This window comes from Cajanus cajan, chromosome 4, assembly GCF_000230855.2.
Source record: "Cajanus cajan strain Asha chromosome 4, NIPB_CcT2T_4, whole genome shotgun sequence".
Lineage (NCBI taxonomy): Eukaryota > Viridiplantae > Streptophyta > Magnoliopsida > Fabales > Fabaceae > Cajanus > Cajanus cajan.
Genome location: NC_138520.1, coordinates 72,459,856 through 72,476,731, shown reverse-complemented (window position 1 = coordinate 72,476,731; position 16,876 = coordinate 72,459,856). Strand labels below are relative to the sequence as shown.

Sequence of the window (16,876 nt, the reverse complement as noted above, 5' to 3'; positions counted from 1 at the left end):
AACGGGCCGTTCTGAATGGAGAACGGGCCGTTCTTGAACATAGTAAATTTTAGTTGACTTAATCTTAGAGTAAACGGATCCTTCCTTTTATATATATATATATATATATATATATATATATATATATATATATATATATATATATATATATATATATATATATAAGGAGAGATCTATTTATTTTAAGAACAAGTTAACTTAAACTTATTCTGTTTAATAATTCATACGCTACAATAAATCTCAACAATCTAATTGTTAGATTTAAAGTTTTTAATACATAAATTAAATTTATAAATTTTTTTAAAATTTAAAAATTATTAGATACTTATTTTCATTAATTAAAATTAACATATATAAAGTTCACAGGTCTTTTAAAACTAACTTATAAGTTAGTTTGACTAAAATAAATTTATTTGATATAAAAATTTATTTTAGAAACTTATAATTCTTTTTAAAAACTAATTAAAGTGACTTATAATTTATAAGTTTTTTTTTCCTTTTCCTTTTAATTCTCATTAATTTACTTGAAATGGTTTTTTATTTAATTTTAAAACCTTTTTGTCTTTCCTTTTATTCTCTCACTAGTTGAAATAGTTAGTTTATACATTTTTTCATTTTCAACTCTTAATTTATAAATGTGTTTGAGAAAATATTTGAGAAACTCATAAGCTAGTTTATTTCATTAGTTTATTTATTTTTTAAAAATTTATAAACTATTTTACGTACCTTACCATTCTTTTACTCCCATTGTAAAAATCATTGCATGTCATTTTATATTTATTACCATTGTTAATTTAAAAATTATTTTACCTTTATATTATTATCTTATTTTCATTTTCAATTAAATAAAATAAATAGATGTCATTTTACATCAACCAACTAATTTTACCAAATATTTTTAATTCAATCAATTATAATAATTTAAACCCCCGAATAACTCAATTTAATGCAAATGATTAACTTTTTAAACATATGTAAAATGATTTTTTATACTTATAAGATAAAATAAAAAGAGTATAATTTATGTTCTCGGATTAAAAAATATAAATAATGGTCTGAAATTTATTAAAAATGATAATATTATGAAAGGGAAAAATAGAAAAAGTGTTGGTATAAAAGAATGGGCAAGAGTTATGGAAAGGCAAAAACAATTTAGTCCCATTTTAGGGAAAAGAAAAAAGCATGATAGGAATTATTCCCAGAAAAAGAAAGAGAGAGGCAATGAAAGAAAACGTGCACATTTGTCTTGGCCTCAACGATTGTCCAATCACAAACTGACAGCGCATCATGGCCAAATGCTAATTACATCTTACTTTCACACTTATTTATTCACTTTCCATTTTATTTCCAAAATTAAACCCAAACCCAAACCCAAACCAAATCTCGTTTTTCGCTGCACACAAATCGCTCTCTTCTCTGTTCAAATTTCAATTTCAAATTTAGCATTTTTCCCCCAAACCCCCCTCTAATTTCTCATTTTCACACTCAATTTCACGCTTCTCGCGCTGTTAGGGTTTTCCACTTCCAACCCAGCTGTGCATGCTCACCCACGATTTTCGCGTTTTCCCGATCCAACCACGTCCTTCTGCTCAGTTCCTGTTCGCTTCCCCTGCCAGGATTGCTTCCCTCTCCCCCGCGATTCTCGTGTTGACCCAGGAGCTGCAATTAGGGTTTCCATAGGGGAATTCGAATTTGGATTTGGTTTTGTGATGGGGGTTTAGGTCTGGGGGACCGTTGCTGGTGTTCTGGAGAGGGGAATTTCGTGAGGTGAAGAGGAGGGATGTTTTACTCGCAGTTTATTTTGGCCAAGAAAGGGCCACTTGGGACTATATGGATAGCCGCGCATTTGGAGAGGAAGCTCCGCAAGAACCAGGTGGCGGATACCGACATTGGCGTCTCTGTAGGTGAGTTTTGTTCGTTAGCTATGGCTGCAGTTATGGTTTTGGAATGAAAGCCTTTGTTTTTATCTTTGTTTTGTTGTTTCCTCGTCTGATTATGGTTTTAGTTTTGTGAATAATTGCTTATTGTTAGTTTCAGCTAAGAAAATCTTTAAAAATTGAAGGAGCTGCTAGTAGGGTTTTACCAATTAGCTAACTAAAACAAGAGCTACTGCTTAAACTTGTAATTATGCTTAGGGTATCGGCTTATATGGTTAGGGCTTTAGTGAGATTTGAGAGTGGTATGGAGGATAGTTGATTTGGTCTACGTGTTTGGAGTATTTTCTGAAGATATATTTTCGGCAAGCTTTTTATATGTCCCTTGTTGGTAGAGTTTTTCACTGAGGTGCTTTGCTGGTGGTAACTTTAGTGGATCGTCATTGTTTATTTGCAGAAAATATAGAAGGCTCTTTTGTTTGATGTATTGTTTTCTCTGTTGAGTTTGTTCAAGCATAAGAGAAGTCCTTGTATTCTTTTGAGGAGTAAAAAACAGCAGTAGTTCTAAGACCAAATTCAATCGATGAATGGAATGGTAGAATATAGAACAAAGCTAAAGATGGATTAGAATTGGAGACCTTGCAATATGAAAAATTCCAATAGCGTCCTAATAAATTATGCCCAAGGGACTATGGTGCATTTGGATAAACAACTTAGCTAAGTGGTTGTTCTACAAGCTCTTATCACATTGGGTCTTATGCCATAAATTTGACCTTGAAACTTATGGGAATAAGCTACAAGTAGTTTATTTTGATAAGCTACACTAAGAAGCTTGTTGAAATAAAGCTAAAAGGAACATATGAGAGTCATAAGTTATTTTCATTAGCTCAAATAAGCTCCCTATATGTACTAGAAATTAGAAAATATTGGAAAAGGCTTAGTTATATGGTGTCAGGCTAGAAAGAACACTCTTAGAGGGACACTTGACTTACTGACAAAAGGATCATGAACAATGTGGAAGACTTTTTGTGGGACTGTGCTGAGGACTTACTGGTCCTATTAGGCTAGCATAGAACTGTCAGCCATCGTTAATGCCATTTAGTGACCATGATAGCTATCTTCATTTGATTTTAGTTATTGCATTAAGTGTTGGACTTATTCTTATGGTTTGTTTTCTCTGTAAATTCATATTTTCATGCTATGAATACTCTGAGATATATCATTCTTTATGGAAGTGGGAAATCAATTGGGGGAATTTTGGAAGAAGATCAAGCTAGAGTGGTTGATGAATGCTTCCTGGTTATTATTCACCTAAAATCATGCCTGCTGCATCTTCCATTGGAAGTTTGTTTAGATCATGTTTATTCATCTTCTAGCCATATATATAATACACACACACACACACACACACACACACACACATATATATATATTGTTGAAATTATGGGGTTTTAGGTAATTAAGGAAGGAAGAGAGATAAAAGAGAATGAAACACATTTATATTAAGTGAGATGTATTGTAATGCATTGGTGTGCTCATAAAACCTAAAGCACTAATCCTTATTTTTTTAGTCTTAATTCTAACTAATCATCAGTAAAATAAATATGATAAGAAAAGAAGGTAACCAATCCTAAGAGTTATGGGAGAAATAGGGAAACTAAACCTAGAGGATAATCTAAGATATTCTCGTAAATATAGGGAGTTAATCAAGTGAGAATGCTTGGTTATTGTGGAGATTAATGGAAATAGATCCATGTGTGATTAAAATTTACTGAACTTGCATTCTTAACATAAGAACCATTCTCATTTTATATTAGATAGATAGATAGCTAAAGGTACTAATCAACAAGGAGATTAGAAAACCTAGTTTAGCTTGGGCTCGAAAGAGAAACAAAGAACAAATAGGCAAAAATGTTTAACAATTAAGCTTTCCATTCCATTTGCATATCTGCTACAGACACCCCCTGAAAGAGACCATTAGCTGTGCTCTAAAGAGACGCAGAAAAGACCATCTTGTCCCACAACAGATGTGTTTGTTGGCTGAATAAATTTCTTAATATAAAGACATTTCTTTCAAAGAAGACACTCCAAAGAACAGTGAAGATTGCTCACTGCCTTAGCCTTCCCCTCCTCAGTTCAAATGAAACCCCTGAAGTTGATTGTAGTTTGCAAGTAATTGATCTAGATTACAAGGGACCTAGTTGTCAGCAAATCCTTAAAATATTATCTTCCAAATGAATCTATTTGTTGGGCAGTGTAAAACAAAAGTGAGCAACTGTTTCTGAACTAGAGCCTTTTGTGGTCACCTAATTATTTAGCATATTGTTAGTTTACTGATCTTCCAAGTTTGTTGTGCTTTTCTTCTCTTCTCTTAATCATTTAATTGAAACTATTCTTTTAGGCTAAATAATTATAATAATGATAATAATAATAGTGATAATAATACTTGTTTAAACTAAAAAAAAGCTCTTCTTAAAAAATTGTTTTTTTTAAGCAGATTGAATTTGCTTCTTAAATAAAAAAAAGCAAAAAAGCTGCTAATTTTTAAAATAAGCAATTTAGACAAACACATTAAAAAAGCAGAAAATTGTTTATTTTATTAAAAAAAAAAATTTTGAAGAAAAAAAGTTTCAACAAACGGGCTCATAATCTATACCAATATATAATGGTATATTGGTTTCTACTTTTCCCTAGACAACTTTACCCCTCTGTTGCACCTGATAATTGATCACACTCACCTTGTCATAACTGAAGTTTTAGTTTACACATTTTAGTTACTTATTTTACCCTTTAACTATTATAAAATTCACTCCGCATCCTCCTTTTCTATATAACTTCCTCACTCATTTTAAAAAAAATGTAGAGAGGCATAGGGTGCCTTTCTTTTCCTTAGTAGTAATAATAAAGTAAAATATATTGATCTTATTAAGAGAAAGAGTTTGCCTTGATTTGGATAGTTGTCTCTCAGTAGATATATTTCACGCAAGTTTTTTTAAGATTGTAAAATCTGAAAGGAGGATTAGTAATATAGCTATATATGGAGAATGAGTGAGGACTACCATACATTTGCATGAATTCATTTTGATTGCTTAAAATTTGTTATGAGTAATATTCCTTTGTATGCTGTATTTGAACATGCTGCATTTTGTGTTGTCTAATTTTGATCATATTTTATCATCTCATATCATTTATTTATTCAATTTTTTGAATGAACAGATTCCATTCTCTTTCCTGAAGTACCAATTGCACTCCGTTTATCCAGCCATCTTCTTCTTGGTGTGGTAAGGATATATTCTAGAAAGGTGAATTACCTTTTTGATGACTGCAGCGAAGCCTTGCTTAAGATTAAGCAAGCTTTCCGCTCCACAGCAGTTGATTTGCCTCCTGAAGAGTCCACTGCACCTTACCATTCCATCACCTTACCTGAGACTTTTGATCTTGATGATTTTGAACTGCCAGATAGTGACATTCTTCAAGGGTTAGTTCCTAAATACTTGATTATTTGATCAATTTTAGCTTTAGCTATTGCTTTCTGCAACAATATTTTTACTTTAAGTTGATTTTTTTATCTAATTTTAATTTGTTTCATTTCATTTGAAAGCATCTGTCAGTGGCTTTATCTAAGCTCTTGTATCAGCTTCTTCCTTGGCATTTTCAGATGACTGATACAAATTTTATAATAATGCCTGAATTTTTAAGTTGCTGATATTTTATTTGGCTGTGCTTTTTCAGAAGTTCTCTATATCCTAATTGGTGATTCTATCTAAGATGGTTCATGTGGAAGATTTATTGTTTTATTAACGGAAAAATTTATATGTTGCGAACTTGCAGTAATTATGTTGATCACCATGTCAGTACTAGGGAGCAGATTACACTGCAAGATACTATGGAGGGTGTGGTTTTCACTACTTCTCAGTTTGGCTTGGATGGTTAGTATATCTTTTTGTCTCTTTCTGTTTCTCTTTGTACTTTTTTTTTGATAGTGCATTTTAAATATGCTATGGAGAGATATGTGCCAAGTAATTTTAACACAAACATGTCTTGCAGAGCGCTTTGGTGATGGTGATACTTCTCAAATTGGGTTAGACCTTGATGAGGTAATTTGTTTTCCGTTTTCCACAGCATCCTATGCATGGAGCTGATTGATTAAATGTGATCTATGTAGTTTGAACCCAACATACTGAATTGGATATTATTGTTTTGTTGCCCGGATATTATGTTATTGGAAATTTGGAACACTTCATGCTTTTGATTTGACACAACCATAAACAAAGTATCTTGATGTGTATTGCTTTGGAGAATAATTGACTTTAAATTGACTATGTAGAATTGCAGATACATTATTCTTATTTTACTTCTGGAGATTTTAACATGATTTGATAAAATCAGGTTTTGTTAAATGACAAAGCTGCTACTTTGGAACATGATGACATTGGTGCTAGTCCTCAAATGTCTCATCAAAATGATGAAAAGAAAGAGGAGGTAAGTAAAATCTGAGATTGAACATAGTGGAAGCAAGATTGATTTGATATTTTAAAATATTTGCATGCCTATCAATCTTTGGTTTTATTCCTTATATTCTTTATTCTCTTTCTTTTATTTGTTGGAAAGTGGGTGAAATGCGTTCTGTTTCTACAGATTGTAGTTTCTTCTGGTTTTATTTAGTGATCTGATTGGTTTTGAACAGATTGATGATTTACCCTCCACTGCTGAAGTACGCGAATATGCTGAAGGTCCATCTACCCCTGGTCTAGAAGAACCAAATTTATTTGGAACTCAAATGGATCAGTGCAATAATGAAGTTGATTATCATAATTCTGCTGATTTAATATCAATGGAGGCCTCACAAAAACAATTCTCTGGTCTCCAAAGGGAGAATGATGTAATTGATTGCTCCTTGCAAAGTAATGGGAATCATATTTCTTTAGACTTGCATCATGAAGATAATGGCCGTGATCTGGTTAAAATGGATAGCAAAAGAGAGGAGCAGGAGCATTTAGCATGTCAGGTTGTGATGAAGGATCAAGAAAATTTGACACCCAATGATCATTGCTTAACACCGTTATCCTTGGTGGACCCTTCAAATAAAGAGTACCCTACCACCCTGTTACCAGAATGTGAACATGGGGTGATTAATGCTTCTGATGTACCTGAGAAGGAGGACTTGCATAATGGAGTTTTGATGAACCATGACCCAATTTCTGTTTCTTTGGATCAAACTGATACAAATTGTGTTGTTTCTGCTCCTTTGATGAACAATGATAATGTTGCGACTCTTGGTTGTTCTCATGTTACTTCTGATCAAGAGGACCTGTCATGTAAACTGTTGTCTAACAAGGATGGATCTCAGGATCCAGGATCAGATGGTCATTTGGAGGATGGTAACACAGTATCAAAGCATGAAGTTCTGAGTAACATTGAAATTTCTAAGAGTGAAGGGCAATCCTGTCTGCTTGACAATGCTCAAGTTTCCAATGTTATTAGTCCAATCGGATCTCCTGGTAGACCTGAAGTTGTTGATGTGGAAGCTGTTGCCTCTCAAGAACCAAAAGAAGCAGAAACTTTAAACCATTTATCTCATGAAGCCTTGCAGCCCACTGAATCAGTCCTTAGACCATGCACCTCCCATCCGGGCCATCCTTCTCTGCCATTTATTGAAGGTATCAATATAACAAATTAATCTCACATGATTTATATCATTTTAATCAGGGGTTCTAAATAGTGGTGCAGTTCAGTGTATTGCTTGTGGGTGAAATAGTGGCCGTAATGGATAGGATGCTAGCATTATCTCTTTATTCCAGAAAAGCCCTCTGAACACTAACATTATGACTTATTTGGTGGGGGTATTTTGGGGGTTTCAATTTCCAAAACAATATTTTAACTTATATAATTAATCTAAAAGCTATGATTTCTCACTTTCTCTCTCAACCCAACCCTTGCTTCTGTGTATGATGTCTCAACCTCATTTCTCTCGACCCAGCACTCTGACGACTGGTTGCTCTCTTTCTCTGCCTGTGTTTTCTCTTTTAGCAACTGGTTTCTCTGCCTATGTTTTATCTGTATGTTATCATTCTCTGCCTCATTTTTGAAGACTTAATGCCTTTCTTTTTAGAATTTTTAATAACTATATTTATTATATGGTATAAATTATATAAACTATATCAGAATTTCAGAATAGTGGCTATCCCACGATCCACTTTCCCATTATAGCTTTTTTGGGGCCGGCTGCTATGTGCTGCCATCCTGGATTTAATACACAATTTAATTATTTTTTTTCTTCTTTCTTCATGTACTTTGCTGTAACATCCGGAGGGAATGGGTACATCACAAAGAGTTCTGTTATCGGTGTTGTTAGGGTTGCTAGTGAAATTGTGACGATCTTGCTCCCTGCTTCTGAGGTGGATTGTGAGTAAAATTGTGAGACAGTGGGATTTGAAGTAAGGTTGGAGTTGGATCATTGTGAAATCAGACATTTTTCCCCTAATCTTGTGCACTGGGTTTTCTGGGCCGGGTTGCTCAATCCATTTTTCCCCTTGTGTGTTTTAACCTGCTTTTTGGTGACCTAAATCAATGCATTCCACTTCTCCCCCATTTTCAGACCTAGACCCGCCTTCTCTCTCTCTCTCGGCCTCTCCCTCTCATCTCTCAGTCTTGGTTTGACCCTCTCTCTCTGCTGTGGGTGCATTCAGTTTCTCAGTCTCATTCTTGACCCTCTCTCTGCCGTGAACATGACTGAGTGCTATATTTTGCACTTATGGTTGTGAAATTTTAGGTTTAAGTTTGCTTTAATGTTGTCATTTATAGTTTTTTTTCCTCTTCATATTTTCAGTGAGTGTGTGTATGTATAAACATATAATTTTACACTTAGGTAGGGTCTTACAATCCTTGTTATGATACTATGTTTTACGATCGTGCAGCTCCCCTCTCAATCCTAAGTAGAATCTCGATCTTGACAACATTGTCTGTTATTATAATACAATTTTACATTTATTTTAGGTAAGTAGAATTTATTAAGAGAGACTTGAATGTTAAGATGGTTTTGGAAAAGTATTTCTCACTCTTTCTTCATTACTTGATTGAGTATATAAAAACATACAACATATGCTGAAAAAGGCTAAGAGCCTAGGACTGCTGAGAGCCTAGGACTGCTGATCAGACATACAAAAAGAAGATAATATTAAATACAAAAGCTTCCCTAATAAGCTATTCTAACAGAGAGAAAAGAAAGTTACAAATAAAGATAAGAAATCCCAAGAGACTAAAGATGACAACCAAAAAAAACAAAAAAAATGAAGCAGATATTATGTAACATGCGGCATAGCATTGCAATCTCTGGAGTTCTAAGGACACTCCTTTGAAAGACCATGAGTAGAATCCAACAAAGAGGCTAGAAAAACTACTTGATCCCAAATTAACTCAGTAGAAGATTGCTGTCCCGAGAAGATTCTAGCACTTCTTTCCGACTAAATACACCAAAGAACTGCGACTGAGAACACCACCAAAGGTTTTTTGGTATCTTTCCTTTTACCAAAACATCTGAACATGAAGGAGCTTCAGAAGGTCCTTGAGACAAACCAGTGTTCACCAAAAACACTGAACAATTTATTCTAAAGATGCTGGTGGGCAATGCAGAAACAAATTATAACAAGATTCAGAATTCATAGTGATATTTGAACATTGTTTCACCACGATGTTGTTGACTTTTACATTTTGACATACACTTCTCATTTGAATTTTCTTTTTGTTTTCTGCGTGAGTAATTAACATGATATTAATTATATCTTTTCTTTTTGTAATTTGAGGTGATTCTGTTTTGTTGTTAAGTTACTCCATTTAATTGTTAATCTGATTGATGGACATTATTAAACATGCAGAATTCCATTTTAGGTAATCTGTTGCTTTTACTTTTAACAGGTGAAAAGTGTCATGTTGATGTTTCAAATCCTGCTTTAAGTTACCAAGAAACTATGGTTCCATCTGTATGTGAAGGAACACCTGATTTGGGAAAAACAGATATGCAAATTGAGAGTCTGATATTCAATGAAAATGTAGAAAGTGTAAACAAATCTGCTGCTACTGACATGCCAGAGCCTGAAAAATTGCTCTCCTTGGCTTATCCGCATGATGGTGAAGCAAATGATTTGCTGATGACATCTACTCCTGACATCCATGGTGCATCTGAAGGCCATACCGGTGCTGCGGGAGTAAATTGCATCTCTGGTAAAAAACGCAGCTTCACAGAAAGTACTCTTACAGTGCAGAGTATGGATTTCTTTGAATCTTATGGGGGAGTTCAATCCAAGAGAACTACTGAGTCTGTTCCTGATGATGATGATCTATTGTCATCCATATTAGGTATAACAGTGGACTTTTAATGCTTTTGCTATATATATTTAGTTACAGTCTTTATTTTCCTTGAGAATGAGGTTGAGGCTGAAAAGAATTTGTTGTTGCTGCAGTTGGTAGAAAATCTTCAGTTTTGAAAATGAAACCTAGTCCTGCAGCCCCTGAAATAGCATCAATGAAGCGGACTCGTTCTGCACCACGTACTAGTGCCTTAAAGAGGAAGGTTCTTATGGATGATATGATGGTCTTGCATGGCGAGTATGTTTTTATGATGTTCCATCCATTCATTTGTACATATCTATCCACTTTATTTTATATTGATTAGAATAGAGTGAAAAACATAATATTGTTTGTCATGGATTTTTAATCTTTCAGATATTAGATATCTATCCTTCTCCCTTCTTTTTACTATTTCTGATAATTTATCTTTGCACTCTTTTTTCTCTATTTAACTGCCAAGGCAAGCCTGGCTTAGCAATTGATTTTTTTGTATTAAAGGTAACTAAATAGCTAAAACCACTCAGCACAGTTGGAAGAAGAGATAATTTTTTAGATATGCTCAATTTTTTTTTGTATCTTTAGTTATGATGTATAGTATGATAAAAATACTGAGATCAATATTGGTTGGTTATCCAGTTAACTCGCAAATATCATACCCATTTATTTAGAGCTCTACTTTTTGCACTATTTGTTTACCCTTTGTCATGTTCCCAAATTATTTACTTCTAGTTTGTTCCCTGGGCTAGGTGCAAAGTAACTTTTATTTACTAAAGGATAACTTGAGAACAGATATCTTGCTTAAATTGATTGGTGATAGATGTAACTTATAATAAACTCGAATTTTTCTACTGTCATACTTTGCTCACATTTTAATTTATTATAAAATTTATGAAGCCACTATTGGTTTTTAGCCTTACATAGCATACCACTCTCCTTTTGGTTCCCAGCATACTAATGGTTTTTCCTTCTCTATTTTGAAGTACAATACGCCAACAGTTGACAAATACTGAAGACATACGTCGCATTCGGAAAAAAGCTCCTTGCACTAGTCATGAGATTTTAATGATTCAAAGACAATTTTTGGAGGATGAAATTTTTCATGAACCAATATTTACAGGTGAGTTGTGCATTTGCCTATCTTTATGTTGTATTGTTGATTATTTCGAGCATTTGCTCAAACCTCTCTCACCTCCCTTTAACAAGTTAAAATCCTTGAAATAAAGTGATTATGCTCATCACTAATAATTTTGGTTTGTTATGTTTTTTATAACTTCGTACACAAAATCCTGGAAACACAAAACAAATGAAAATAAGTTGGTATTTTTGTTACTGCTAGTGAAAACATATAAACTGAAAATGGTAGCAGAAAACAAACCAAACACATTCTAAGTACATTTTTTATGTTTTGCAAAGCAGCCTTTTGTAGGTACATTCATTTTGATATAAGAAAAAGGAATAGTTGTATGATCATATGTTGCACCAAATCAACTGTAAATTTAATGACACCATTTTCCTCCATTAGTGAAGCTTCTAATATATTTTGTTGCATCTCTTAAATATTTTTTTTTATAGAGATGGCTATTGCCTATTAATTAAGAAACATAAATGATATTTGACAAGATCACTCTTTTTGTTTTGGGCAGATTAAAGTGGTTTACTAAATGTTGTTTCTTCATCTATGGGATGGTCACATCAGTTCCTTTTCAATTGTTGTCAATTGTTTTCAAAAATCTATTTTTATGAGAGCATGTGGCCATTTTCAAAAATATTGTGATTAAACCATTTTCATTTACTCTATTTCAAGAGTCTCATCATATTCTTTTATGAAATTTCCGTCTAACATTATTTAAGTCAATTCTCTCATCTTCCAGATTTGTCTACTGATTTGACTATTCTGCGAAATGAGACATTTGATCTGACTGGAATCAAGGTTTCTGATAACTATTTAGATAGTTCTCACGTAGAAAAAACAAACATTCAAGAGTCATATTCTAGAACAAATACTGAAATTCATGGAATGGAGGGGAACAATGAACCTATGGCAGTCCAACTCCAAGAAGATGCAGAAGTGCAACCTACTGAGATGCCTGTTTTGTCTGAGAATCATCAGTCTGAGGTTAACTTGGGATCTCATGATATTGATGCTCACGGGCACACAAATATTATTTCTCATGTGGAGGAGCTTGACAGCTCTCAAAATGTTGTAATGAACAATGTTGGAGGAAATATTGCAGTTTCTGAGGCAGAGAATTGCTCTATTGGCCCTGGGAATGAATCTTCATCCTTAATTGAAGTCTTAGAAAATGATTTTGCCGCATCACTGACTCTCATGGACAAAACCAATGATCTCGTTGGTTCTATCCATACTGATATATTGAGCATCCCAAATGCTCAGAATATGAATACATTCCCTATTCTAGAGGGTGAGTTTGTGGAGAATCAAAGCGAAAGAAATGGAGTAGGTGCTATTGAGCCTAGCATGGAAACTAGAATACAAGTTCAAACAGATGGTGTGGAAGCCAATGATATATATGCATCCTTGGCTACTGGATCTAAAGAAACTGATGAATTTGCTGATATTCAGGCTTCCTTTAATGGTGACATACCATTAGAGGACAATGGAAACAGCACAGTAGGGCTGTTAAATGAGGATCAAATTATTGCTTCTGGCATGGAGTGTGATGACAAGGATGCAAGGTCTGGTTCCATATTTATTGAAACTGCTAAAGTAGATTGTTTACAATCAGAAACACTTGGTTTAGATGAAAAAGAGAGTGCTTTGAAAGATGAAGAAAACCCAGTCTGTCAGGAAGCTGGACTACTAAGTACAATGTGCTCTGAAATCATAGCTGCTAGGAGTCCTTTGGTAGATCAGAACGATGTAAGTTCTCTTCCCTAAGTTAAATGCCTCTTTTGATATATTTTATTTGTTACTTGTCTCTTATTCTTCTACTAGACTCATTTAACATATCTGATATAGCTGACAACAATTTGTGTTGTTTGATTACATTGTGCTATGTGACTGAAATTTATTATTGGCAGAAACTTTTTTTTTTTTATTTCAAGATTTTTTTTTTCTTAATGGAACTGTAATCATGGACATGGTTGAAGAAAATTTCGTAATGAAGTTTGGATTTTAAGCAGGAGCTAGAATTTGGGTTTTGAGAGTGGTCTTCATATATAATTTTTTTTTTTGCAATTTCTCAATTCTCGGAACAATTAAAGCTACTAATGCTGGGACTAGTGTGTTGTGGTTCTTAATCATTTTCTGTCTTGTCACTCTTATGTTGCTTTGTATCATGCCATATTTTTAGTGCTATTTCTGGAGCAGTTCATGCTTATAATGCCATATTTTTCGTGTTGTTTCCTGAAGCTGATCATGTTCAATATATGATGTCATGTAACATGCAGTATATTATTGAAATATTTTTTACTAAAAATTCAATTAGAAGCATGCATGATTGTTTTTCAGTAATTTTCCATATAAATTAAGTGCTCAAGCCTAACATTCATTGTGAAAGTCAAAATAGATGTAGCAGCCCTAAAGATTAAAATTGGTACCAAAGAGATAAATGGTGAAGTAAGGTACCCTAAGTATCTAAGGTTCAGGAAAATAGCAATATGTTAGTCATAAAAGGCACCCCATCCAACCAGCAGGTGAACCTAACTTCTGCGAGCACTTAGCCTCTCTTCATTGACATTGCCTTAGAATGAGTAATTCTGTTAATTTCATTATTCCCTGATTCATGCATATAATTTTTCATTTTTCATTTTATTTTTAAATATTATTGTGCTTGTACATGTTCTATTTTCGGTTCTTGGTCATTGGCATGATTGGGTGACAAGTCTTTGAAAATTTGATTTTGAAGTAAAATGTGATGTGCTGTTCCTAGACTTTGGCAGGATAGTTTTCATTAAGATGCTGTTTATGTGGTATTTCTTTACAATTGTATTTATGCCTAATTAAGTTCTATGGCTACATGGTGCAGGAAAATGACATGATTGCTAATGACACAGGTTTGCTTCTAAATGCTCCTCATTGTTCATTTTATGAAAGTGCTTTATGTGTCAATATTTACAACCATATGGAATTGATCTATAGGTAGTTTTCTAGTTTAATAAATCATATGCTGGAATACTAGCCTAGATTTGTCAACATATTTAGCAAATAATAGGATATTATTCAATTGTAGATGCGACTGCAGATTATAGATGTTAATTAGCTGTGTAAGCTATTAGAGTATTGTATACTCTTGATTAGTTTTTTTATCTGTATTCACTAAGCTGTACAAAATGTCCTCTGTGATTTTTTGCAGCTTATTGTAATGGACACTGGTTCCCCCTTTTTAATTCGTTGGGGATATGCAAATAAATATTAATGTGTCAAATATAGGCAATAGGTTGTGAAGCAGGAGAGTGAAGCTTTTATTGCTGCTATATTTTATGTTTCTTTGATGATTTGATCTGTTTTAACTCATTCTCTCTGTATTCTCCCAGAGTTTTTGAATGTTGGTGATGATGATATAATTGATGATGATGATGATTATCAAGCAAGTGCTGAAGGAACTCACCTTGAAAATAGTGGATGGTCTTCCCGGACCAGGTTTGTTTGTGCAAAACTTTAATAACTAAATTTTCTCTGCATTGAAAGTGACTGATATTTTTTCCTCATTATAAGCATATATGTGAAACTTGGACCTAACATTGTACATTTTGTCATGCCGGAAGTGTACACGAGTTCTCTCTTACACTTGGTGCAGTTCAAATAATTTCATTTCTTTTAAAACTCCCCCCAGCCACCTTAGATCGTGTGTATTCCCCAGAATATATGGACAAATCACTGCATTTGCTATTATGAGGAGTCCTTTTTCACTTTAAAGAAGCCCATAAATTGTGGTTGTGTGCACTGAATCATATAACTTAAACAGTTTTAGCTTTTAAGTCATCTTGCTAAAGTACCAAAATATATTTATCTATATTGTTTAGGATCATATAACTAAATTTTCTGCGTGAATTCATTTTTGGTAAGATTTTTATGCAGTGACTCCCAGTTTCATGCATGTTATATTTCAATAGCTAACTAATGCATTTATCCATAGGGCTGTTGCCAAGTATCTGCAGACTGTGTTTGATAAGGAAGAACTACATGGAAGGCAGGAGCTGCATCTTGACAACTTATTAGTCGGTAAAACACGAAAGGAAGCATCACGGATGTTTTTCGAAACTCTGGTATGCTATTGAGAATTACAAACATAGTATTTAATATCTATTGTCTAATGATCTTGTGGCATTAATTTAACATCTTCACGTTTAGGATTATAATAATTGAAATATTTTAATAGAGAAGGAGAGAGAGAGAGAGAGAAATTATTAACAATGAGCCGAGAACAAGGTTTTCTTTATAAGCCCAACAGAGAAGGTAGGGGAAGTGAATGAAAGGGAAAAACTAATAATGCAGTAGGGCTGCTATGCAAGTCGGAGTCAAATACCCTTGGGATGAACACCAAAGGGGGGCTGAGAACAGTGTCTTGATCTTGGTCATAAAACATATTCTATTGATTTAGCTTTATTGGTAGTTCTCTTAGTTGAATATTTGCTTTGGAGGGGTCACACTCACAGCTCCCTTTTATGATGCGAGATTTTTCTAGTGCGCTCACACAAACCTTGGATGTGTTACTTCATATGCTTTTTTTGAATTCTTCAAAAGCTTTCTCGGCAACTTTTGCATTGGTTCACATTTAATTTCGACCATGATTGCAGGTTCTCAAGACAAGGGATTATGTCCATGTAGAACAAACAAAACCCTTTGCAAATATTAACATAAAACCTCGAATGAAGCTTATGAAGTCAGATTTCTGAATCATCGTGTAGGAGTGGCAGATATAGTTGTAAAGATCCATGCGGTGGTAGTTTGGCTAAAATCTGCAGGGTTGGGATAATATTTTCAATATTTCCCCCGATTTAGCTATGGATTTTCATTTATAATTTTTTTGAGATAGAATTTAGCTGTTCAGTTTTAGTTCAATGGCTGGGGGGTTAAAGTGGTACATGTATCATCCTATTGATTATTCTGGGTCTTAATGTACATATTTTTGTAAAATGTCACTGTTTGTAAGTTACAGATGCTAATTTGTATGTCGTTTAAACGCATCCCTCCAAGTAAGAATGGTATTCTACTTTCTCTAGGCATAAAATTTATGGGAAGCTCATTGTAATTTAACTGTCGGTGGACAAAGAACATTTCTGTACTTTTGTTTGTATAGTATCTAACTGTAACTATCCTTTTAATAGTGTGTAGTTTTCTGTACTGTCCACTTTAAGGTCTAGTCATGATGTGTGGCCCCTCATGGATAGGGTCGCTTGGCGTAAAGTCTTTTTACTTTTTGATTAAGTTATTGGTCCTTGAAAATATTATTGTTTTTTTGGTTTAATCTCTAAATTTTATTTAGTTTTAGCTTTTGAATATGGCAAAACTCACATGGCCTAAGTCCTTAATTTGTACTTTTTATAAATTAAAAATTATAATAACTAAAGTAAAAAAAATATACATTATTTTCAGGATCGATAACTCTTTCGTTGGTAATTTTCCAGTTCGGAAAAGGGATGAAAATAGTTCAAGGCGTGGGTGATGATTCAATCAAAATTGACTTGCCTTC

General features: G+C 33.7%; 1 protein-coding gene across 1 annotated transcript; it reads left to right on the top strand.

The window, feature by feature from the left end:
* Nucleotides 1–1,338: 1,338 nt before the first annotated feature.
* SYN4 (sister chromatid cohesion 1 protein 4) lies at nucleotides 1,339–16,508 on the top strand. Its single transcript, XM_020362854.3, has 14 exons — nucleotides 1,339–1,904; nucleotides 5,091–5,352; nucleotides 5,706–5,803; nucleotides 5,922–5,971; nucleotides 6,264–6,356; nucleotides 6,562–7,534; nucleotides 9,789–10,229; nucleotides 10,334–10,478; nucleotides 11,201–11,337; nucleotides 12,092–13,101; nucleotides 14,210–14,237; nucleotides 14,718–14,823; nucleotides 15,320–15,449; nucleotides 15,981–16,508. Exons 1-14 carry the CDS (start codon nucleotides 1,781–1,783, stop codon nucleotides 16,077–16,079), a joined length of 3,696 nt encoding a protein of 1,231 aa, XP_020218443.2. The 5' UTR covers nucleotides 1,339–1,780; the 3' UTR covers nucleotides 16,080–16,508.
* The last annotated feature ends 368 nt before the right edge of the window (nucleotides 16,509–16,876 follow it).

What these genes read in the sequence shown, in the direction of transcription:
- SYN4 (XM_020362854.3), top strand. Translation starts at nt 1,781, where the DNA reads ATGTTTTACTCGCAGTTTATTTTGGCCAAGAAAGGGCCACTTGGGACT. An exon ending in GGATGGTCTTCCCGGACCAG is followed by an intron (nt 14,824 to 15,319) that starts GTTTGTTTGTGC and finishes ATTTATCCATAG; the next exon opens with GGCTGTTGCCAAGTATCTGC. An exon ending in GGATGTTTTTCGAAACTCTG is followed by an intron (nt 15,450 to 15,980) that starts GTATGCTATTGA and finishes CCATGATTGCAG; the next exon opens with GTTCTCAAGACAAGGGATTA.